The 25,524-nt window shown below is 43.3% G+C and overlaps 1 protein-coding gene across 1 annotated transcript; it reads left to right on the top strand.

Annotated features, from left to right (window-relative positions):
• Positions 1-413: 413 nt before the first annotated feature.
• Positions 414-23,650, top strand: TAF5 (TATA-box binding protein associated factor 5). The gene is made up of 11 exons (XM_084635055.1): positions 414-977; positions 6,271-6,511; positions 7,929-8,244; positions 9,321-9,484; positions 11,094-11,229; positions 12,281-12,401; positions 15,905-16,034; positions 17,786-17,950; positions 18,755-18,932; positions 19,504-19,681; positions 21,762-23,650. The coding sequence occupies exons 1-11, from the start codon at positions 458-460 to the stop codon at positions 21,977-21,979; spliced, it is 2,367 nt and encodes a 788-aa protein (XP_084491181.1). The 5' UTR covers positions 414-457; the 3' UTR covers positions 21,980-23,650.
• Positions 23,651-25,524: the final 1,874 nt, after the last annotated feature.

The raw sequence follows: 25,524 nt of genomic DNA, 5'->3' as shown, positions 1-25,524 counted from the left end.
TCAGGTCTGGGAGAGATACTCAAAGGGAGAGCTTTGGGATGGCAGTCTAAAAGCCAAGGGCAGACACTGCCATGTCTTAACATATAGCGCAAGCAATAATGGTGACAGATGAAAGAAATGGGAGTGGGAGGAGACAAAATCCAATCCCTATCTGGGAAGACAGTGCAGATTTGGTCCTGATCCTGAAAGTTTCTCAGGCTGGTCAAATTAAGTCATTCAGGCTCCCCACAGGGGCAAGGGGCTGCTGTCATGGAACAATAGGCAGGATCCAGGCTTAAAGACTCGCTGGACAACTCTTCCTATAGAGCACTGGCAGAGCATGACACCCCGCTGCCGTAAATCCATACCCGACCTGTCGCAAAAGGCGCCGGGCTCCCGCCCTTTTGCCGTCAGTGTCGCACACGCGTCGGCGCTTGACGGCGGCCCGCTGCCGGTTCATGGGGGGACCTTGCGCAAGATGGCGGCTCTACCTGAGGAGCCGGCTGAAGTGGTGGTGAAGCCGGACCCGGAGGGGGGTGTCCCGCCGCAGCCCCCTCCGGTTCCCTCGCCCGCCGCTCCCCCCACCACGGCGCCGGCGGAGGGGGAGGCGGTGGCGGGGACCCCGGGGAGCGGAGGGGAGGCCGCTCCCCCCAAGCCGGCCCCCCCGGGTCCGGCCGCCTCCCCCGCCCCCACGGACCGGCAGACCCTCCTGGCCGTGCTCCAGTTCCTGCGCCGCAACAACCTCCACGAGTCCGAGGACATCCTGCGCCGGGAGGCCCGGCTGCTGGGGGAGGAGGTGGCCGCGGCTGCCCTCAGCCCCTCGGGACCCGGCGCCCAGGGGACCCCTGGTGGGGAGACAGACGCTGCCGGGGGCGAGGCGCTGCTGAGCCGGGTCGCCGCCGCCGCCGCTTCTGGAGCGGCCGGAGGGAGCGTCGCTGTTGGTGCCGCTGCAGCCCCCGGCGCCGCCGCCGCTGTCGTCGCGGTACCGCCAGGGAAAGGTGAGAGCCCCGGAGGAGGAGGCGGGTGAAGAGCGAGTGACCGAGGGAGCCTCAGATGGGGCTGCCAGGATGGCGGCATCACCCTCCTTGAGCGTACCACGTACAGGAGGGGTCACCCCTCATCGGTTTGCCTTATCGCCCTGGACAGGTTGCTACGGGTGAGGGCATCTTCTGCAGTTAGAGGGGGCATCTGGATTGGGACGCAGCGGCTGGAATGGGGAGAATTCCTAGTGAGAAACGGGTTTCAGAGGGGCAGCCCTCTTAGTTTGTATCGGCAAAAACAACGAGGAGTCCTTGTGGCACCTTAGAGACTGACAAAACCTTTGAGACGCTAAGATGCCACGAGGACTTCTAATTGTTTTTAGTGAGAAACGGGTACCTGATAGACAGAGTGGGTTTTATGTGCTTTTACTTCTAGGCAGGGTTACCACCTATCGAGATATTCATGGGATAAAGCTGATTTTCTTATCTGAGCTCTTGTGTGCTAGCTTTACAGAATATTAAAAGCACCCAAATAAATTGGTTAGTCTCTAAGGTGCCACAAGTCCTCCTTTTCTTTTTGCGAATACAGACTAACACGGCTGTTACTCTGAAACCTGAGATTTTTAGCGCCAACATATGGGTTGTGTAGTGGTGGTGATGTTACAGTCTGAAGGTGTTCAGGTACTGTGATGATAAGAACTTAAAAGATGCAGTGATGCAAATGTTTTGATAGGATGACTGTCCTGAACAGTAGAGTTTAAAAAGTAGTCATGCACGATGTATGTGGTCACTGGTAAGTGAACAAAAGTCATTGCTAGCAGAAGGTTATTCAGTGGCCTGCGTGAACTGTCCAGTTCCCAGAGCTTGTGTATATGGTAACTAGAAACAAAATCTAGGTTGGTTGCAATTCATCTATTGTTATTTTGATGCATGCCTGTGTGTGGATGCTCAGATTGTGGATTAAGTTTATTTGGCTGTAACTTGAGTTAATTTTTTATTGACTTAAGTTATTCAATAACTTAAATCAGAGACATTAGTTTGACGTTTATTTCTGAAAGTGGTTAGATCTATAGTCACTATTCAGCTCTTGTGGGAGTGAGTTCCATTGCCCTGGTACTGTGAAAGTTCGGTCTCCTACATCGATCTCTCCCTATTCCCTGAAAGGTTTCAGGTGTCATGGGAGGTCCTGGATATGGAGGGAGAATAGATCTGTTGGGTAGCATTGGCCAATCTCCTGGAGGACTTTGGTTATCACAACAAAGACCTTGAACAGGACTCTGGATTGAGTGGTGGTCCAGTGTAGAAAGAGGAGCTGTACACAGCAATATTGGACATAGTATGACACACACAGTGAAGGAAAGAGGATTTTAGCTGTGCAGTGTTTTTTCTTTTACAAAACAGGGAGAATACTTTATCTTGTCTAAATGATTTCAGTAACACCACTGAAGAAAACATTTTTCTATTATTAATGGTTTTTTCCATCGAAACATATTTTTAGTAGAATTAGGCCCTAAAGTTGTTTATAAAAAAACTAACTTAAATGGAAGCTGGTAGCAGATGAAGCACAAAAAATATAGCGGAAGTTGATAGGAAGAATTGAACATTGAGTTTATAATTCATGTGATATCTTCCATCTCAGATTTAAATTTAGGGCAATGCTACACTTGCAGATGTAGAGCGCTGTGAGTTAAACCCGCCTTCGTAGAGCGCAGTAGGGAAAGTGCTGCAGTCTGTCCACGCTGACAGCGCACTGGCGTGGCCACATTTGTGGCACTTGCAGCAGCGTTGGGAGCGATGCATTATGGGCAGCTATCCCACAGAGCACCTCTTACCATTCTGACGCTGTGGCTTGTGGGAAGGGGGTAGAGGGTGCAGGGCATTCTGGGTCCTGTCCCAACACCCCGTGATGCATTGGTTCGCATCCCAGCATTCTCTGCGCTTCTGTCCGCATTTGGCGCCATCTTTCAACTTTTTTTGTACTGTGCGCCCTGTCTTCTCTTTCAGTCTGCGGGAATGGAGCCCAAACTGCTGAGGAGTATGCTGACGAGTCTCGCCAGCGTGTCACATTTGGCAGTCGAGCTATTCCTTAGGATCCAAAGTGGCAGTGAGGGCTCCGATGATGATATCCACTCGAGTAATGCATACGACACGAGTTTGCTTGTGACATTCATGGACATGCTTGCCGCCGTGGAATGCCGCTTTTGGGCTTGGGAAACAAGTACTGAGTGGTGGGATCACATCGTCATGCAAGTCTGGGATGACGAGCAGTGGCTGCAGAACTCTTGGATGAGAAAAGCCACTTTCATGGGACTGTGTGAGGAGCTCGCCCCCACCCTGCGGCGCTAGGACACGAGATTGAGAGCTTCCCTGACGGTGGAGAAGCGGGTGGCTAGTCAGTCTGGAAGCTGGCAACTCCAGACAGCTACTGATTGGTCGGTAACCAGTTTGGAGTGGGAAAGTCGACCGTTGGAATCGTGTTGATGCAATTTTGGAGGGCCATTAATCGCATCCTGCTCAGAAGAACCGTGACTCTGGGTAACGTGCAGGACATTGTGGATGGCTTTGCACAAATGGGTTTCCCTAACTGCGGAGGGGCAATAAGTGGCACGCATATTCCAATTCTGGCACCAGCCCACCTAGCCTCTGAGTATGTTAATCGGAAGGGCTTTTTCTCTCTGGTTCTCCAGGCACTTGTGGATCACCGTGGGTGTTTCACAGACATTAACACAGGCTGGCCCAGAAAGGTGCATGACGCAAGCATCTTTCGGAACTCTGGCCTGTTCAGGAAGCTGCAAGCTGGGACTTTTTTCCCAGACCAGAAGATCACCGTAGGGGAAGTCGAAATGCCCATTGTGATCCTTGGAGACCCCGCTTACCCTTTAATACCGTGGCTCATGAAACCCTACACAGGGAGCCTTGACAGCAGCAAGGAGCAGTTCAACAACAGGCTGAGCCGGTGTAGAATGACTGTAGAGTGTGCTTTTGGCCGTTTAAAGGGCCACTGACGCGCTCTGTATGAGAAGCTGGACCTGGATGATAACAGCATCCTCACAGTTATATCCGCGTGCTGTACCCTCCATAGCATTTGTGAAGAGGAGGGTGAACGATTCACTCAGGCATGGAACTTGGAGGTTCAACACCTGGAGGCTGAATTTGAACAGCCAGAGAGCAGGCCTGTTAGAGGGACCCAGCATGGGGCTGCAAGGATTAGGGATGCCTTGAGGGAGCAATGTGAGGCTGAAAGCCATCAGTAATGTCTGGTGCCCTGCACAGGAGTGAAGTGCAGAGGTTTCAGTGTTGGTAGGAATCTGTTTGTGCTATGCTGACTTGCAGTGCCTGTTTCTTTCCTGGACTAAGGTATCTTTTACTTTATGCAATAATAAAGAATGTTTTCAAAGCCAAAAAAATCCATATATTGAAAAGAAACACAACTGCTTGGGAAACAGAAAGGGCAAGGGGGTGGGATGGGGAACGGTACAATCACAGATTTGTGTATGTCCTGGCTGGAGTGCTGTGCAATAAGTGCTGCACTTCAGGATGGCTATACTGCATGGTGATGGGGGTTGAGTGCAGAGAGTAAGGGTCATAGTTTTCAGGGCTGGGTGGTGAAGCTACAGGTGTTGGAAGCAGCTGGTGGCGGTAAGAACCTGGATGTTGAGGAAAGTGGGTTGGAGGTGACATGGGGGCACAAGGGAAAGAGTTTTGGGACAAGGGCTGGGGGTGGGGTAGTGCTCCGCCTGCATGGCTACGAGCGCCTGGATAGAGTCCGCTTGGCGCTCCATGATGCTTATCAGCCACTCCTTGCTTTGGTGCCGGTGATCTGCATTCTGCTGGCGGATACTCCTTTCACTCTGCACTTTTTGATTTTCATTACTTGAATGCTGCATTACTTCATGCAACATGTCTTCCTTGCTTCTGCGTGGCCTCTTTCTGATACTTTGGAGTCTTTTGGCCGGTGATAACATGGACGGCTGAGATCTCAAGGTTGCATCTGTAAAGACAAAACGCAACACTTAACGGAGACAGCATTGTTCACACCAGACAGAGCAATGAGTCCCACGTACTTAAGGGCAAGCACAGTCTACACAATAGCATAATTTACCCGTCCCACTGTGGCCGATTACTGCGATGTGAGAGAGCACATCAATGCCCGATTCCGCATCTAGGCATGCATGCAGCCGTACCCCTCCTCGCCCCAAGTGCCTGCACCAAATAACTTCCTTCCCAAAATAAAAGCCGCTTACCAGGAACCTCCTCTGGCGTTTGTCCTTCCCCAAGCACCGGCCACCGTGACTGGCTACCTTCCTCCTGGCTTGAGAACAGCTCCTGGCCGCATGCATCTAGGGATTCCAGGGTGTCTTCCTCTGCCTCAGCACCCTTGCTCCCGCTTTGTTCCTCCTCCTCGTGCCTTGTTGCACTGGGCTCTGAAGTGTCCATGGTAGTGCTCGGAGTGGAGGTGGGGTCACCCCCAAGTATGGTGTCCAGCTCTTTATAGAAACAGCAGGTCGCGGGGGCAGCACTGGAGCGGCGGTTTGCCTTGAGGGCTTTGTGGTAGGCACTCTACGGCTCCTTCACTTTAACCCTGCACTGCAGAGCGTCCCGCTCATGGCCCCTTTCCATCATGTCCCTTGATACCTGCCTGAAGGTATCATAATTCCTACGGCTGGAGCACAGCTGGGACGGGACAGCTTTCTCCCCCCAAACACTGATGAGGTCCAGCAACTCGCCATTGCGCCATACTGGGGGTCGCCTGGTGTGTGGAGGCATGGTTACTTGGAAAGATTCACTGAGAGCACTCCAAGCCTGGCTGAGCGAACGGGAAGGGGATTTTCAAAATTCCCAGAGAATTTAAAGGGCGGGTCTGACACTGGACACTTCTGGAGGCCGATCCGAGTGCAATATAGGACCAGGGCGTCCACGCTGGCGCCGTGGCGCTCCAGCAGGGGCACAGCAAACATTATTCCTCTCGCTGAGTTGGAGTACTAGCAGCACTGTAGCCGTGGAGTCAGAGCGCTCTACGTGCCTTACCGGTGTGGACGGGGAGTGAGCTAGGGCGCCCGGGGCTGCTTTATTGCGCTGTAACTCGCAAGTGTAGCCAAGGCCTTTGTGAACTCCCATGACTTGAACATTGATAACCAGTTTTCTGGAAAATATGTGTAAATGGGCATACGGTACTTACACAACCCATTTCATTCTGAGCTCTCAATGTGCATTACAATTACAGGGCAAGCGTCAGCCATCATATATTTGCATGCATTCTCTTTCATATATACAGACATAAACTCTCTTGTGTATCTTGACACTTTTGCAGTTGGAGGAGGTGTTCCTGTAGAAGACCAGCCAGATGTGAGTGCAGTGTTGTCTGCCTACAAACAGCAGGGGGACCCAGCGCTGTACGAGGAATACTACAGTGGACTGAAGCACTTCATTGAGTGTGCCCTAGACTGTCATCGGGCTGAATTATCCCAGTTGTTTTATCCTCTCTTTGTGCATATGTATTTGGAATTGGTCTACAACCAGCATGAGAATGAAGCAAAGTCTTTCTTTGAAAAGTAATGTGTTTACCTTCATGTGTTTGCATCCTTTCTTATGTCATCACTTTTGTGTGGTTAAATCTGTTAGCACAGGTTTTTTAATTTATCTTTTTAAAGATGAAAAGGAAATTGAAGAGAAAAAAAGAATCTGTAGTTGTGGTGCTATGTAATGTTGCAAACTGTTGTACATCTCCTTATGTTTTAATCCAAGATACAGCATAGATGCACAAAACATCTCTTTTACACTACAGAGTTATACAGTTTTTGGATCATCTTTATAGTGGGCTAGCAGTGGTCATGCATCCTCTCCAGGAACCGGGAGTTTGCTGATGGAGGGTCATAAAATATATGCTTCCTGTTTTGGGTACCATTCGACTAAAGCATGTCCAGATGCTATAGTAGTGGATGTATGATAAATACTTGCACTAATATAACTAGTGTTGCAAGCGACTTAAAATGTAGTCAGATGTCTTGTTTTATATATATAAAAATAATTTGCTTAACCTATAACATAAATATTTTTTCAAATGATAAATTACACAGCAACTCCTCATTGAAAACTAGTCACATGCAGAGTTTGGTATTTTAATAATATGGTTTTTATAAGTTTCCAAAAGTTCTTAAATTTCTCTTTAAGGTCTGAAAAATGATTGAATTTGTCCCTTACCTGCTCCACTCCACTATAACTCATCTTTGGCTTTAGATCAAGCCTGAAATATTTCAGCCCAAGGGGTATTCTTCTTCCCCCCACTCCCAATAATTATCAATAAAAATTGCTTTGCAAACTTAATTGCAGTATTCCCAGCCGCAAATGTTATAATGTGCTCTCAGTAAATATATAAAGCATAGTAGTAATCTGTATCTTTAGGTTAACTTTGTAGGCATTGAATCATGTTGATTTGATAAATGTGCAATTGGAAAATGTAAAATGTGCATATTTTTCTAAAATTTAGCGGTCTGGTATGAAAACTACATTGAAAATGTGAATCTGCTTTAAATACAACCAATTAGTTGTTTAGCGTACAATAGAGATGCTGATCATTTGTGGCCATTAAAGATCCCTAAAGCACTTTTACTCAGAGTAGTAGTGTTAGTCCCAGTGACCTGGGTGGTAACATTTTGTCTATTTGAAACTCTCACTGCAGTTTCATTAGAAATGTATTCTTCACTTCCTGTTGTGAACTGCTGGGTGCTGTTACTGTGTGCTATAAAAGGCTGCAACATTCCATTCCAGAGGTAATTTCACTTCAGCTGTGAAATTATCCTATATATTTGTAAAGTGCTTTGGGATGCTTAATGATGAGTTGCTATATAGAGGTATATTATTACTTGCTATTAAGATGTACTACTGAGCAGTATACAATTTGTGGGTATTTGGGAGATTGTATTGTTGTAATAAACCATCCTTCATATGGTTTTAATGTCTCTTTAATAGGTTTCATGGGGATCAAGAGTGTTATTACCAAGATGACCTGCGTGTATTATCTAGTTTAACCAAAAAGGAGCACATGAAAGGGAATGAGACCATGCTGGATTTCCGAACAAGCAAGTTTGTGCTGCGCATTTCTCGTGACTCTTATCAACTCTTGAAGAGACACCTTCAGGAAAAACAGAACAATCAAATCTGGAACATTGTTCAGGAGCATCTGTACATTGATATCTTTGATGGAATGCCTCGCAGTAAACAACAGATAGATGCTATGGTGGGAAGCTTGGCAGGGGAGGCTAAACGGGAGGCTAATAAAGCAAAGGTATGAGGCAAATCCTGTTATGCCTATTAATAATCAGTTGCCGCATGTAGAGTATTTTGAAGGTGATATAACCATTGCCTTAATATAAATAGAACTCTTGGATTCTGAGTCTTGGCAGCACATCCAGGATGGTAATGGCAGAGGATGGTGAACTTCGCTTTGAAGCAGAGGGAAAGAGATTGATAATCACCCTTTAGTAGCTGGTCTCTCATCAGACCACTGGAAGAGACAACCTTGTTTAGTGGACTGAACACAGGGCTAGCTCCTGAATTCTTATACTGGCTTTGCCTTTGGTTACATGTCTGGCTTTAAGAATATAACGGCCATACTGGGTCAGACCAAAGGTCCATCTAGCCCAGTATCCTGTCTTCCAACAGTGGCCAATGCCAGGTGCCACAGGGGGAATGAACAGAACAGGTAATCATCAAGTGATACATCTCCTGTCGCCCATTTCCAGCTTCTGGCACACAGGCTAGGGACACCATCCCTGCTCATGCCTGCTAATAGCCATTGATGGACCTATCCTCCATGAACTTATCTAGTTCTTTTTTGAACCCTGTTATCGTCTTGGCCTTCAACATCATCTGACAAGGAGTTCCACAGGTTGACTGCATTGTGTGGAAAAAATACTTTAAGCAATACTTGATTTTTAACTTCCTCACCTGTACAATGGAGATAATGCTTGCCACCAGTAGTTAGTGTGAGGATTAATTGTTTGTACAGTGTTTTGAAAATATCAAGAGCTATATGGGTGTTAAGTGTAACCTAGACTATAGATAGTCTGCTTTCAGAGAAATGCAAAGAGGTAATGAAAGGGAATTTAGGGTGCTCAGCATCTCTCAGGATCAGTTGCCCAGTAGTATGATAGTGAAACGTAGCATGTACAGGGTCACAAACCGGTTAGACTAACCGGTAGTGACGTTCCATCTTGTTAATACCTTAGATTCAAAGAGCCTAGATATTGTTCGTTAATTTGCTGCTACTTAAGCTCGTTCCATTTAAGGATTATTTTTCATTGAGAAAAATAATGCAAAGGTTTTTTTTGTTACATGAGTAACTCAGCTCTTGGGTTGCAGGTTTTCTTTGGCTTATTAAAAGAACCAGAGATTGAGGTGCCTTTGGATGATGAAGATGAAGAGGGGGAGAATGAGGAAGGAAAACCAAAGAAGAAAAAACCTAAAAGAGAGAGCATGGGATCAAAAAGTAAAAAGCAAGACCCTAATGCTCCTCCACAAACCAGGTAACCTAGAAATTGGCATGAATACCTGATAAATCTAGTCTATTCCCTACCAATTCTCAATTGCTTCCTATACTGTCTCTAGTGCTTTGTTCAGTCTAGGGCCTAGCAATGAGGCTTCCATCATTTCCCTTGGGAGGTTTATTCCACAGCCCAAAAGACCTCACCATTGCAAAGTTTTCTAGACTTTCTTACTAAATTTTCCTTATTAAAGCTTCATCCCGTTACCCAGTAGCCTCTTCAGATCACTCTAAGCAATATCTCAACCTCCGTGTTTAGATCCTTCAAGTATTCATAGTTATCAGATCCCCTCCCTCACTTTACTCATCGACTGATAGATTGTCATGATCATCTAGTCTGACCTTCTGCATGTTGCAGGCCACAGAACCTGACCCACCCACTGTAGTAGGCCCATAACATCTGGCTAAGTTACTGAAGTCCTCAAATCTTGAGTTAAAGACTTCAAATTACAGAGAATCCACCATTTACTCTAGTTCAAATCAGCAAGTGTCCCACACTGAGAGGTAGGTGAAAATCCCCCGGGTCTCTGCCAAAATTACCTGGGGGAAAATTCCTTCCCAACCCCAAATATGGTGATCAGTTAGACCCTGAACATGTGGGTGAGACCTGCCAGCCACACACACGAGCAAGCATTCTCTAGTAACGCAGAGCCCGCCGCATCTCATGCCTCTCTCCTGGCATTGGAGATGTTTGCTAATAGAAGTTGGGGATGGGCCATAGGCCATTGTAGGCAGTTTCATACCATACCCTCCATAAACTTATCAAGCTCAGTCTTAAAACAAGTTAGGTTTCTCCCCCCCACCACCACTACTGTTGGAAGGCTGTTCCAGAACTTCACTCCTCTCGTAGTTAGAAATCTGTCTAATTTCAAACCTACATTTATTGATGGCCAGTTTATATTCATTTGTTCATGTGTCATCAATGGCCCTTACCTTAAATAATTCCTCTCCCTCCCTGGTGTTTATTCCTCTGATGTATTTATAAAGAGCAATCATATCTTCTGCCCCTCCCCCCCACCCTTTGTTTTGTTAGGCTAAACAAGCCAAGATGTTAACTTTCTTCTTGTAAAGTAGGTTTTCCATTCCTCAGATCATCCTAGTAGCCCTTCTCTGCACCTGTTCCACTTTGAATTCATCTTTATTAAACATGGGAGACCAGAACTGTATAAAGTATTCCAGATGAGGTCTCATCAGTGACGTGTGTTACGATGTAACGCTTTCCAATCCCTACTGGCAATACCTCACCTGATGCATCCTAGAATTACATTAGCCTTTTTCATGTCTGCATCACATTGGTGACTCATAGTTATCCTGTGATAGACCTGGGTGTATTGATTATTCTCCTCTGTCTCTTCCAACTGATACCTCCCCATCTTATAGTTCTCTTTAAATTACAAGTATTTAATTCTTTTAATCTTTTCTCATTAGTTAGTTTCTCCAGACCTCCTTTTTTATTGTTAAATTCCTCCTGTCATCCAGTCTGACACTGAGGTGCCTGGGCTTTGCTGTCCTTTGAGGGGAGGGTTCCATCTACCATATTTAATTCACAATATTAAGGCATTTCTGCTTCATAAGATGCATTCTTCTTATAGAATTCCTCTTCCTGAACTGAAAGACTCTGACAAGCTGGATAAAATAATGAATATGAAGGAAGCCACAAAACGTGTGCGTCTTGCTCCAGAATGTTTGCCTTCCATCTGTTTCTACACATTCCTTAATGCCTACCAGGTCAGCAGGGGTAACTGGGGTAGTATGAAAAAGGGAGGGGAAAGTGGTGGCAGAAACCACAAAATATCTGAGGTAAGGAAAAAGGAAGCCATAATGTGGTTCTGCAGAGAGAATTCAGACCCAGAGTTTGATACTGTGGCTGAATCAAATATTAAGTAGTTACTTTGCTGTCTGGTAAAGATTCTTCTCAGTTAATATTGAGACCATAAACTTGAAGCACTTACATGCCTGGGGCAAACTTGTATATCTTACACTGACCTTGCTGAGAAGTCTTTTGAATAGATTTGATCAGAATTACTGAGGGGAAATGTGCTCATGTTATAGCAGAAAATTACTAGTTGAAACAAGGAATTTTGTAGCTAATTTTCAATAAAGTCAGTTTTCAGAGTAGCAGCCGTGTTAGTCTGTATTCGCAAAAAGAAAAGGAGGACTTGTGGCACCTTAGAGACTAACAAATTTAAAAAAATTTCCACTCCATACGGCTAAATTCAGGGCCTTGCATAATGACAGATTTCAGAGTAGCAGCCGTGTTAGTCTCTGAGGTGCCACAAGTACTGCTTTTCTTTTTTCAATAAAGTGTAATGCAATTGAAAGTTTTAGACTTAAAACGCTATGAAAAGGGAAGCTCTGTTTAAAGGTTTCTTTAGACTATCTTAATACTGCACTCCTTTTGGTTAGGCATTTCTGCATTCCTTCTCTCTTCCCTTTCACTTTTTAGGTGGGGTGTGGGGTTTTCTTACAACAGTGAGTGATCATGAATTCTGCATACACTGTATACTATAGTGCTGGGGAACAACATTGCTGTGGCTTATTAAATGGGTCTTTTTATAAAATATCTTTATTTTAAATGGCCTAACAATATTAGCTGTAGTTATTGTTTCATATACATGTATTTTTGTCCAGTCTGTCTTGGAATAATTCCCATAGCTTATGCAGAACTAAGGTAGTTTATACTCTTAATATTAATGGCAGGATTGTCTAGTGCTTGAACTTTGTTATACGTCTCCTCTCCCCATCAAAACTTAAAATAAAGTGACTGTTTTGTGTACAGGGTCTTACTGCAGTGGATGTCACTGATGACTCTAGCATGATTGTAGGAGGCTTTGCTGACTCCACTGTAAGAGTATGGTCTGTGACACCAAAAAAGCTACGCAGCGTGAAATCAGCAGCAGGTAATGAAGACAATAAGATATGTTTATCTTAAGTATTAATTCTGATAGTTTTATGTCAGTTTTGTGCAGAGAGAAATGCTAATATCACAATAGCTTTCTTAAATTGTTGGAAGTGGTCAGGTTGACTTCAGCTTTTAAAGAGGATAACGTGTGTGTATATATTATTTAAATGCAGACTGTGCTTGATATATACAAGACACAAAATCCAGACACTTCTTTCTCAAAGAGTTTACACAGAACTAGTGTACACAGAGTAGATAAGATGCACTTGGAAGCTGAGAGGAGGGAATATAGCTTCGTTTATGGCCCTGATTCAGTAGGATACTTAAGCACATGCTTTCATACCTTGCTGAATAATAAGGTGATAAGTAAAAGCCAACATGGCTTTTTCAAGAACAAATCATGCCAAACCAGCCTAAAGTCTTCCTTTACCAGGTTTACCAGTCTAGTGGATGAGGAAGGCAGTAGACATGAGAGAGCTTGAGTTTAATAAAGCTTTTGACAGTCCCACAAGACCTTTTCATAAGCAATCTAAGGAAATATGGTCTAGATGAAATTACTGCAAAGTGAGTACACAAGTGGCTGAAAAACAGTACTCAGAGTAGTTATCAGTGGTTCACTTAAATTGAGAGGACATATCAAGTAAGGTCCACAAGGGTCTGTCATGGGTCCAGTACTAGTCAATATTTTCTAGGTCTGTCAATCGCAATTAATGCCTGTGATTAACTGACAGCAAAATTAATGCGTTAATATTTTTAACGTGTTAATTGTTAAACCTGGGGGGGGGGAGTGGGAGGCATCGGCAGTGGGGTGCTGAAGCAGCCCTGGCATACAGCTCCGGGGGCAGAGGGCTGGAGCCTCACGCACCCCCAGCCCTAAGCCTATATTTGAAAATATAGAAAACTCCCCCACTAAAATAAATGGTATTCTAATATTATTTAACAGTGCGATTAAAACTTGAATTAATCGTGAATAATTTTTTTAATCTCGCGATTAATTTTCTAAATTGTTTGACAACCCTGATTTTTTTCATTAACGACTTGGAGGGTGGAGTAGAATACAGATGTAAAATTTGCAGATGATACCAAACAGACCCTAATTCTTCCTCCCCGTGCAAGCCAATGTTTGTGGCAAGGAGTTATTCCATAGTGCTCAGCCCTGTGTCAGAGTCGCTTTCACAGGGTCTCCTGGCAGAGGCAGCACTCATATGTTCCACCCGGTGGAAAAAGTTTGAATAATCTTTAAGGGGGTTCAACCAGTGGTTTCCATTCCCCTTTATTTCTGCCTTTTTGATAGTAAATGCAAGCACTTTGGAGGAGAGGATTAGAATTCAAAATGATCTTGGAGAATTGGTCTGAAATTAAAAGATGAAATTCAATAAAGACATGCAAAGTACTACACTTAAGAGGGAAAAATCAGCTGCACACATGCAAAATGGGGAATAACTGACTAGACAATGGAACTGCAGAAAGGGATCTAGAGGTTATAGTGAACCACAAATGGAATACGACTCAACAATGTCATGCTGCTGCAAAAAAGACAATTGTCATTTTGGTATGTTTTAACAAGTGTGGTGGGTAAGGCATGGGAGGTTATTGTTCAATTCTACTTGGCACTGGTGAGGCTTCAGCTGGAGTATTGTGGCCAGTTTTAGGTACTACCTTGTTGACCAGTTCTTTCTCCGCTACCCGGGATGCACAGGTTCACAGACAGACTCTTGAGCTGAAGAAGTATGTCGTTTATTTGCTGCTTCAGTGAGTGATCAGTCCATTGAAACTGGGCACAGCATAGGGTTAAATGCAAGCACACACCCACATTCAGGTGCTCACCTTAAATACATTGTTACAAAGTTATTCATTATATATTATATAAACACTTTTGCTGCCTAGCACTAAGATTAGTTTGCTAATTCAGTTGTTTACCTGATCAGGTTGCTCGCTCAGCTTTTTACCTGGCTGTTCTCTTACCTTGCTAGACAAGCAGGCATCTTTTCACGTGTGTCAACATCTAAAATATACATTCCACATAGTATATACTACACACCTAAGAAAGATATGAACAAATTGGAGATAGTCCAGAAGAGAGCAACGAAAATAAGAGGATTAGAAAACCTGACTGATGAAGAAAGGTTGAAAGACTTGTGTGTTTAGTTTAGAGAAAAGGTGACGGGAAAGGACATGATAGGCTTCAGATACATAAAAGGTTATTATAAAGAGGACAGTGATCAATTATTCTCCATATACACTCAGGTTAGGACAAGAAATAATTGGCTTAATTTGCAGTAAGGGAGACTTAAGTTAGATATTAAAGTTTTTCCTAACTATAAGGATAGTTAAGCACTGGAACTGGTTATGTAGGGAGGTTGTGGGGTCCCTGTCATTTGGAGGCTTTTAAGAACAGGTTAGTCAAACACCAGTCAGGTATACTTAATCCTGATTTAGAGTGTAGGGATGGATTAGATGACTTCGTGAGGTCCCTTCCAGCTCTACATTTATATGAATCGTACACTAAATTTGGATAACTTGTAACTACTATGAACAATCAGATTCTGTGTTTTCCAGAAGGCTTGATCTGGTCAGATTGCGGTGTTGATAGTTTTATAGAGGCACAGAGTACCAAAGGAAGATTTCTTATCCATGTTGCTTAAGTGATGGAAGACTGAGGTCTCAGTCGGTAACTTATAGACTGAAAGTTAACTACTTGTGTAGCTGTCAATAAAAGGTTATTGAAATCTAAAAACATGGGTGTGTGGCAAGTAGTTTAAAGCTTTTTAGGGAGAGATGTAGAAATCTGGACTCTTAAACAGGATATCGGTCTTTCAAGATAATTAGAGACTGAATTGTGGATAGATCAGAAATGGCTTTTCTGAGGATTAAACTAATTTTAGATGCTCTTGGTGAAGTGTACAAAACAGAATTGTTATCTGGAAATAAGGCTCCAAACAATTCTAAAATGTCTTCTGAAAATGTGTGCTTATAGTATAATACCCCCATCCAAAAATATATTTGCATGGTCAGGTTCTGAACATGAATGTACATCTACCACATTTTTTTTCAACTGTTATATAGGGTAGCATATCACAAATTCAGAGGTGAAGGACCTATGGTCCTTCTTCAGATCCTTCAAAGCCGTAATCTTAAAGGTTCTCACTTGAATCATTTTAATCACTGTTTCCTTCACACACTTGTATACATACACACAACAGTCCTCAAGAAATTGCCTATGTTGGTGCGCTATGTAACTTAGAGTAGCCTGTAGGTTTTAGACTCTAACTTAAATATCCTTGCTGTTTTGTAGCTGGTGTTGAATATTAGTTGTTTATGTAAATATTAAGAAGGATATTTTGTCCACTTCATACTTGCAATGAACACCAAGAAGGACAATATATTGTGCTTAAATCATACATTTATTTTTGTATAAATGTAAGCATGCTCAACTGTTGACAGCCAGCGTAGATTAATTATACATGTGTGTTGTAAATGGGAACCTCTGACATTTTACAGATCTCAGTCTCATAGACAAAGAATCAGATGATGTCTTGGAGAGGATCATGGATGAGAAAACAGCAAGCGAGTTGAAGATTTTATATGGTCACAGTGGACCTGTCTATGGTACCAGCTTCAGTCCTGATAGGTAAAATAAGTTTTAAAAATTCCCTAGAACGATAGTTTTTAAGTGCTAATGAAATGGTAGTTGCTATAAACATGTACCGAATGCAGCTTTTTCTCTAAGTCGGGACCATACTTGCACAAGCAGTTCATAATGGTACCATTGCATGTGAGTGTGAAGGTCTGATCTTATGAGAGTCAATGCATCTGCTGCAGGGTGCTGAGCATTTTTAACTCCCCTTGAAGTCAGTGGGAGTTGAGGGTGCTCAGCACCTTACAGGTTCAGGACTTGTGATAGCTAATTATACAATCTTATCTGAAAGATGACCTTAAGCTGTCTTAGCTGAATATGTAAATAGTAAAGAGGAGAAATGTTATGGCAGCATTTATTTTAGTTATGGGAATGCATGGCAGTAGGTAGTCTCGCATAGAAGACATTTTTAAAAGTGTGCAATTATAAAGATTGCTGTGGTGGTTTATCAGAAACAGGTTTAAAGCACTCATTTAGTCTCTTTTTGTTATGTAAACACACACTGAAATGCATAGCAGCAACATGGTAAGCAGCCTGGCCAAGAAGCAAACCACAGAGTATGAAGTGGAAATGCTATAGCCTGTAACTAAGGCTGCGAGATTGTCACGGATTCTGTGACTTCTGCGTCGGCTGGTGTGGCCGGCTCCGGGGCTGCCGGAGGAGCTCAGGCAGCCCCTGGGCCAGTCGCACCAGCCACTGCTGAGGGCAGTCTGCTAACACCCACCCTTCCCACCCACCTCCCCCCAGCAGGAGGAGTTTCGGTGGTGGATTGGGGGTTGGGGCACAGGATAAGCAGCACCCTTACCTTGGTGGGGCTCCCGGAAGGCAACATGTCCGTCCGTCAGCTCCTAGCTCTGCATGCTGCCACTGCCTGAATGTGATGTGAATTCTAATGAAAGACCCTATAAGACAGGGGTGGCCAACCTGGGGCTCCGCAGCCACATGCGGCTCTTCAGAAGTTAATCTGCGGCTCCTTGTACAGGCACCGACTCCAGGGCTGGAGCTACAGATGTCAACTTTCCAATGGGCCGGGGTGCTCACTGCTCACCCCCTGGCTCTGCCACAGGCCCTGCCCCCACTCCACCCCTTCCCGCCCCCTCCCCTGAGCCTGCCATGACCTCGCTCCTCCCACCCCCAGCCTCCTGCAAGCCACAAAACAGTTGATCGGGAGGTGTGGGGAGGGAGGAGGAGGCATTGATCGGAGGGGCTGTTGGTGGGTGGGAGGCGCTGGAAGCGGGGGGTGGGGGGAGCTGAGGGGGGGCTGCTGACGTATTACTGTGGCTCTTTGGCAATGTACATTGGTAAATTCTGGCTCCTTCTCAGGCTCAGGTTGGCCACCCCTGCTGTAAGGGAATGTTGTCATTTTGTTCAGGGTTGTATTTTTAAAACTGATTTTTGACCAATTATAAGTGGTTTATCAGCAGTTTTTTGGTTCAAACTGATATCTAGGATCCCTAATAAAGACATGCTCACTTTCTCATAGACTTGTCTTACAGTATTTAACAGAATCAACAATTAATTGTCCCTTTCTTTGCATGCAGTGTCCCAGTAGAACTCACTGTGTATCAGTTGTCTCTGAATCCAATGAGGGCTCAGATTCTTCAGCAAATGCCACACAACAGCTAGTCAATGGGTGGTACACTTATCACAGACACACGAGTAGTCTTACACTATTTGTGCAGTATAGGCCCAATATTCTGACAAAGTTCCATACATTGTATTTCTCCTCTCCTGCTCTGTAACAGGAACTACCTCTTGTCCTGTTCAGAGGATGGCACTGTCAGATTGTGGAGCCTTCAAACGTTCACTTGCCTCGTGGGATATAAAGGACACAACTATCCAGTGTGGGATACACAGTTCTCTCCCTATGGATATTACTTTGTATCAGGTGGACATGACAGAGTGGCTCGGTAAGAACCAGAATGCAAGAGCTGCAGAAGCAAGCTAAAAGTGTGTGTGTGTGGTGGGGGCTCTCACTGGTGCCTAAATTGTGGCCCCGTCCCCTGTTGCCACCTGTTCTCCCCAAGGCCCTGCTCCTATGCTGCTTCTTCCCTGCAAGACCCCGCTCCCTACTCACTCCTCTCCGCCTCCTTTTCACCCCCGTCCCCAGTTGCTCTCTCTTACCGCAAGTAAAAAATGGGAGGGCTATGCTTTGAAGAGTGATGGGGTCATGGCCCCCTGGCTCCAGTGCCCCTGCCTGGATGGGCTTTCAGTTTGGATTTTATAGTAATACAAATCCCTGCATACAAATTCCCTCCACCCCCATACACAACTTTTAAGTAACCCCTTGATGCTGGTAATTGGTATTTCTTATCTGCATCCAGTTACTGGGAATGAGTTTCATCACACTTTGTGTAAAAATTAAAGTGCTTACTTTTTCACTTTTTTATACAGCCAGCATTAGCTGGGGCATCCCTAAAGAGATAATGTTCCCTTTTCTCCAACCATCTGGTTAAGAGAGGAAAATGCACATCCCTGCCCCTTCATTTTGGGGAAACTATTGCATCTCTTCACTTGCTTTTTTGATGGCCACAGGTGGAGCACTTCTTTTTGCTTTGTTTTGGAGAAGGATTATCTCTCTTTTGCTAACTCCATAAATGGGTCAACTGGAGGCACCTGCATAATAAGCACATATCTCCCTCGCCACATACAAGATTTCAAGCTTCACTAGTCTCATTTTTTCTTTAGTCTTATAAATATTCTCTTCTGTTAAGCCTGTGGGCTACGGATCACTATCAGCCTTTACGGATATTTGCTGGCCATCTTGCTGACGTCACATGTACCCGGTTTCACCCCAACTCCAACTATATTGCCACGGGCTCAGCAGACAGGACTGTACGACTCTGGGATGTTCTGAACGGGAACTGTGTAAGAATCTTCACTGGACATAAGGTAAAGGAGTGTCAAAGGCAAGATGAAAGTGCTTCACTAACAGTACATGGTCAGTGCCCTGTTGGTATATTACGTTTACATTTCTAATAAAATATACAAAAATATGTCTCTGTTACTCTAGATACTTTGACTAACTCCCCCCCCCAACAAATAAAACTCCCCTCCTTCACAATCATCTGTTCCCATTCAGCACAAGTAAATAGTACACTGTGAAGATTAACAAATTTCAGATTATTTTGGATCAACTGGGGAGTAGGTTTCAAAGCTTAGGCCTCCTCATAGAGAACACTCTACTTTTAAGTAAAGTGGGATCCGGCTTAATTGCCTTTGCTGATCACAATTATGATAATGTGGCGCAAGAAGAGAGGCAGTCTCTTAAGTAGGCAGATTCCAAGCCATTTAAATAGGACTGCTGTAAAGAAAGAGGACCAATGGCTCAGTGACTGTATGTTAAACACTTATGTTTAATTTTGGGGCCTAAGGTTTGAAATGAATACAGCTTGACTCTCTTGAATGCAAGTAGATTTGTCTAACTAATTTTTGACTCTCCAACTGGATTTTGCTGTTACAGGGACCAATTCATTCATTGGCATTTTCTCCTAATGGACGATTCCTGGCTACTGGAGCAACAGATGGAAGAGTGCTTCTGTGGGATATTGGCCATGGTTTGATGGTGGGAGAGTTGAAAGGGCACACTGATACAGTCTATGCACTCAGATTCAGTAGAGATGGGGAAATTTTAGCATCAGGTATGTAGCTCGGGCTTTTGTTCATTTGGAAAAAAGTAGTCTGAACTAGAATGATGATGTTTTTGTGTGACTGATGTCCTCATTGTGAAGGATCAAACTACCGCTTACTGACCAATACTTTGCAGTTATGAAGCTAACAATTTAGTATCAGTAACTTTGTAAGGCAGCTAAGTATGATTCCTTACTGCAGCTCGGAGCCTTTTGCCATCCCTGTGAAAATTTGACCTAATTTTGCCAAGCTATAAGCCTCTGTAAAATCTCAGTTCGTACATGCTCAGTAGATGTGTGTTTAAAGGCTTAGGAGGATTATTCTCCAAAGATTCCCTCTGCACTGAGCATGTTCCATCCCCCACAGCTTCTGTGTGCCAACCAGACTGCATATGCCATCGCAACTGAGCATGCTCCATCCTGGGGCTGCAGGGGCTGAGCAGGACTTTTCCTGCAATTGCTCCTCACAACTGCTGGAGGTTACTGTGGTGCCAGGTACCAAGGGTGAGGAATGGGATGGTGGGGAAAAGATGCAGTACAGGGGAAAAGGAACTGGAGTTTGGGGAGTAAGGGGAGGTTGGAATTGGGATCGGGGTAGAGGGGTTGGGGAGAGGGGCAGGAGCTCTCTAGTCCACACTCCCTCCAGAAGTCCATGGAGGGTGAGAGGATAGGATTTGAGTACTTAACATTAAGATTACAATGTTCTTTTTAACATAGTTCTTTAGATCTAATAATTATATATGATAAAAATACAGAAAACAATTGTATTAGTTAGAAATGTGTTACCAGTTTGACTCTAGTAAGAAACTCACTCTAGAGTCTATTTGTAAAGTCATCCAAAACTAGATCTGAAGATAAGTAGTTCCTTCTGCTTTACCCTCAGAAAGCTTGTGTCGGACTGTTAAGGCCCCATCTTGCAAATACTTATGCACGTGCTAAACTTTACTATTGTGAGTAGTCCTATTGAAGTCAATTTGTTTGCAACATTGGGCCTTACATTTTGAATGTTATGAACAATCCTGCAATGGCAGGAACAAGGTGAATCTTATCTTACTAGCTCTAATTTTATTACTGTACCTTGCAGCTCTGATTTCAGAGTAGCAGCTGTGTTAGTCTGTATTCGCAAAAAGAAAAGGAGTACTTGTGGCACCTTAGAGACTAACAAATTTATTTGAGCATAATCTTTCGTGAGCTACAGCTCACTTCATCAGATGCATTCAGTGGAAAATACAGTGGGGAGATTTATATAACACAGAGAACATGAAACAATGGGTGTTACCATACACACTGTAAGGAGAGTGATCACTTAAGATGAGCTAATGCCAGCATGAGAGTGCGGGGGTGGGAGGGAAGAAAACCTTTTGTAGTGATAATCAAGGTGGGCCATTTGCAGCAGTTGACAAGAACGTGGGGGGGGGGGGAATAAACATGGGGAAATAGTTTTACTTTGTGTAATGACCCAACCACTCCCAGTCTCTATTCAAACCTAAGTTAATTGTATCCAGTTTGCAAATTAATTCCAATTCAGCAGTCTCTCGTTAGTCTGTTTTTGAAGTCTTTTTGTTGTAATATTGCGACATCTTAAGTGATTACTCTCCTTACAGTAAAAAGAAAAGGAGGACTTGTGGCACCTTAGAGACTAACCAATTTATTAGAGCATAAGCTTTTGCTCTAATAAATTGGTTAGTCTCTAAGGTGCCACAAGTCCTCCTTTTCTTTTTGCGAATACAGACTAACACGGCTGTTACTCTGAAACCTCTCCTTACAGTGTGTATGATAACACCCATTGTTTCATGTTCTCTGTGTATATAAATCTCCCCACTGTGTTTTCCACTGAATGCATCCGATGAAGTGAGCTGTAGCTCACGAAAGCTTATGCTCAAATAAATTTGTTAGTCTCTAAGGTGCCACAAGTCCTCCTTTTCTTCTTGCAGCTGTTTCACCATAACTTCATTACAATTCAATCTGTGCAACTATGGCTTTGGTAATTACATACTAGAGAATATTGCTGACTTTTAGTCTTTAAGTATTGCTTTTAAATTATGCACTGATACAATTCAAAGTTTCTTCTAACTCCCCACTTTCTTCCTAGGTTCAATGGATAACACAGTCCGGCTGTGGGATGCTGTGAAAGTATTTGAAGACTTAGAAACTGATGATTTTACTACAGCCACTGGACATATAAACCTGCCTGAAAACTCACAGGACTTGCTGTTGGGTACATACATGACCAAATCAACCCCAGTCATACACATCCATTTTACCCGCAGAAACTTGCTACTAGCTTCAGGAGCATATAGTCCACAATAAACCATGAAGCTGTAAGACTGTGCAAGGCAATGAAGTAAAGACCTCAGGATTACTACAGGATTTGAGACATGGAGAAATATCTTATACAAATGGACAGCATTAGCCTGTTGGTGGGGGAAACTGTAAACTACAATCCAAGCAATGTCTTTTCAGTTACTGTTTCATATTTAGCCACAATTTGAAAATGCTGGAAATTGACAAGGCATCACAGCTTTAAGGGAAGGAATTGTTATGGTGCTTTTGATTTTTTTTGATAAAAAATAACTGTGGAAATGGCTCTCTCTTCCTTATCAGGAGAAATGGTAATGGGATCTGCTGAAACTTCAATTTTTGGAAAGTTAAGGGTCCCAGTACATGTTCTTGAACAATTTTTTAAAAGCACTTAGTTTACTGTTGGGAAACATTTAATCAGTCTGTGACAGGCAAAAACTATTCAAATAATTTCAGAAGAGATGAATTTAGGAGAACTCCTCGTAACCTGTGCTGAGTAGCAAGTATTTGTGGCCAGAACATTACCTTTTCCATGCCCTACTTGTGGTAGAGGCCTGGATTTTACCTTGATACATAATGGCCTGAAAGATTTTCAAACTTCTTTGCTTGTTTGATATCCTAGAAATGCAGCTTTTGTCATCATTGCATTTTCCAGGGTGGCTAAGCAAGTACCAAAGTAGTAAAAACTAAGCACCTGTAAGGGGAGAAGAAAGAAGGGACTTTGAGATAACAGGAAATACTCTTATCACCTGTTTGAAAAGTGATTGGTAAAGGAAAAATATTGGGCTTGTGCCCTTTTATATTTAGAGGGAGTCTGAAGAGTTTTGTTTTTTTTAATCCCCTTGCTTTGTCTGAGAAATTCAGGATCTGCAGAAGCTAGAAAATTAAGGAGAGAAGAGAAGAGATTGAAACTATTGAAAGTTAATATTTATTTATTTAAATTCAATTAGAAGAAGCCTTTGTTAAAAGACTCAACCTTCATCCCTTCTGTTAAGGTGCTCTTCTCCCAGTAAACATCACCGATACTACCTGCAACTCCTTCTGCAAAACTAGCAGACCTGAGATTCTTGGTATTTCTAAGGTAAAACACAAGCAGAATGTTTGTTTTTTAATCCCTTCTTGTGTTTTTATAAAAGTTAAAGCAGCAAAAAGACACAGGCCCAATTTTTCAAATCTTTTGCAGGTTACCTGGGAGGAAAGATCTATTCACCATCCTTATCACTTCATTTAGGGAATTAGAGCTCATAGGCCATATACAGTAATCTAATAAAAACAAGGAAGGTAAGATTTGACATTTCTAAGGTAAAGCAAGTGGGGACCCCCCCTCCCCCCCAAAGCAGCAGCTTTACAGAAAGTGCAGAAACTTAATCAGTAGGGAGTTCACCTTGAAGAACACTTATTAGGGAAGAAAGCTTTGAAACTACGTTATTAACTTTGAGTCCCTCTTTTAATGGCCGAGTTGGTACAGTACTTGTACTTCAATTTAAACTTCCTTTCAGTGCTAGATAAGAGCAGTCAGACTTTCATACAGATACAGTGAAATCAAACGGTATGTGAAACACTTGACCTGCAACAGGAAGCAGTTACGACTTTGACAGCTAAAAAAAGCACTGCCACATTCTGCCTTTGTATTTTGTACAGTTTTATACTTTTGATATTTTATAATAAAGACTAAAAATATTCTGTGCATATTTTATTGGACTGTATGTTACAGGAGGACATTCATTTCTTTCATGTTGTTGCAATAGAAGCAGGTCCAACCCTGAGAAAAACATGCTAGTAACCTCCCAGGAGAAATGAAGATAGGTAATTTAGTATGAAGAGCAATAGTTAATAAGTTTCAAATAGGAGAAAATTGTGCATGAAACCCAACAGTTAAGACGGTAGACAATTCTCCCTACACATTCAAAAAAAAAAAGCCACCTTAACCCTTTCTCTGACATCAGTTATGTACAATATGGTTGTAATGTCCCTACTTGACAAGCAAAAAGTGGTGGGAGGAGAGAGAATAAATTGGTTTGGATTCAAAATGTGTGGAAATGAGAGGAGAGGTTTGGAGAAAATGGGTGAGTGGATGAGTGTGAAGCGAAAGCGTGATCTTCTTAATTCTAATAAGCTTTTCTCACTTCCCCTCTTCAAATTGCCCTTTCTCTTTCTATCCCACAGAGCCCTAAAATCCACTCCCCTACTACCATATCCAGACTCTTCCATTTTGTTTTTCTACCAATATATTTTTTTCACTCATTTTATAAAATACTAGGAGAGCTTGAAAAGGAACGGACAAAGAGGATACTGCAGAGGAGACTCCCCCCTACTTCCCCCCACCCCCCAAAAGTGACACCTCTTCCACACACAACAGGTGAGCTATGTGAGTTTTGGTGGCAAAATTTTGGCTCATTACCATTATTTCTAGAATTCACACATTGTGGAGTTGTAATTGCTTCATAATTAAGAATAGAAACCAGTTTCCATTCTATGAGCCCTGCTACCTTCCCACCTGACTTTTGCAAAACACTTGTCCTGATTTTTTTTCCCTTAATCCTGTGTTCTAGGTAAATTTTGGGGGGGGTGGGTTGTGGTCAGATAATTCGTTTTCTCATTATGGTTGAGAAACATCTTTTCACTTCTTGAAAATTTTTACTTTTTTTTTTATTCACTTATCTTAAAAGCAGCTTTGCCTAAAAATTTCAGTTTTACACCTTTATCCTAGCTGGAAAAAGCCTTATGCATAATTTATGTATTTACAGCAGCAAGGCATAAATCTTTATAATTTGGTTTGTTAAACATTTGAAGGTGGGATAGTCCTTGCAGTTGTAATTGTGGTGCTCTGTCTCCCTCTAATGGTGGCTGAGGACATAACACTTGCAGATTTCTGAACCACTGAGTCTTAGTTCAGGCAAGAGGCTCAGGTGTTTCGCACCAGTGTCACAGGTTCATTCCCTCCTGATGACAATGCAGCAAGGGGCAGGGCTGGGGAACATGAAAGAGTAGAGGTAGCATGGGAGGAAAGGATAAGGACAGGAGAGAACTAATGAGGCAGCCAAGAACGTACAGCCAGAGCATGGCAGTGAAGGGAAATGGGAGATCGAGTTTGAGTATTGTAGAGAGAGAAGATAGTGAATGGGAAAATGGAGAAAGGTAGCATCCCCCATCCCAGAGGTTAGGAAAGGGTAAATGTTCCTCCAAGGTGGGAAAGAGAGGTGACTTACATTTTTGAGTCCATTTAAACTGAATTTTGACCCTCAAATGCTCATCCATCAAGGGGAAGGTAGGTTCCCCCTACAGGTTAAATTATCAAAACAGTCCAAACATCTTAAATGTTTGATTAAAACACCATGAGTTTTAAAATGCTCCCATGAGATTTCTGGTTAACTTATGATTTTGGAAATCTTGGAGTTAACAACAGTGAAAATGAATCACAACTAATATGAGACTGAGGTGGGGAAACAAAGCAATCCACTCAATCAGTGATGCTGGAGGTGAGAGCAATGGCACTAGGTCTACTTTAGCCCCCAGGATGATGCTGAAGGGGCAGTTCTTAAATGGAGTTGCAG

The sequence above is a fragment of the Lepidochelys olivacea genome (genome assembly GCF_965140295.1).
Source record: "Lepidochelys olivacea isolate rLepOli2 genome assembly, chromosome: 7".
NCBI classification, from domain to species: domain Eukaryota; kingdom Metazoa; phylum Chordata; order Testudines; family Cheloniidae; genus Lepidochelys; species Lepidochelys olivacea.
This window is presented reverse-complemented; position numbering and strand designations above follow the sequence as displayed.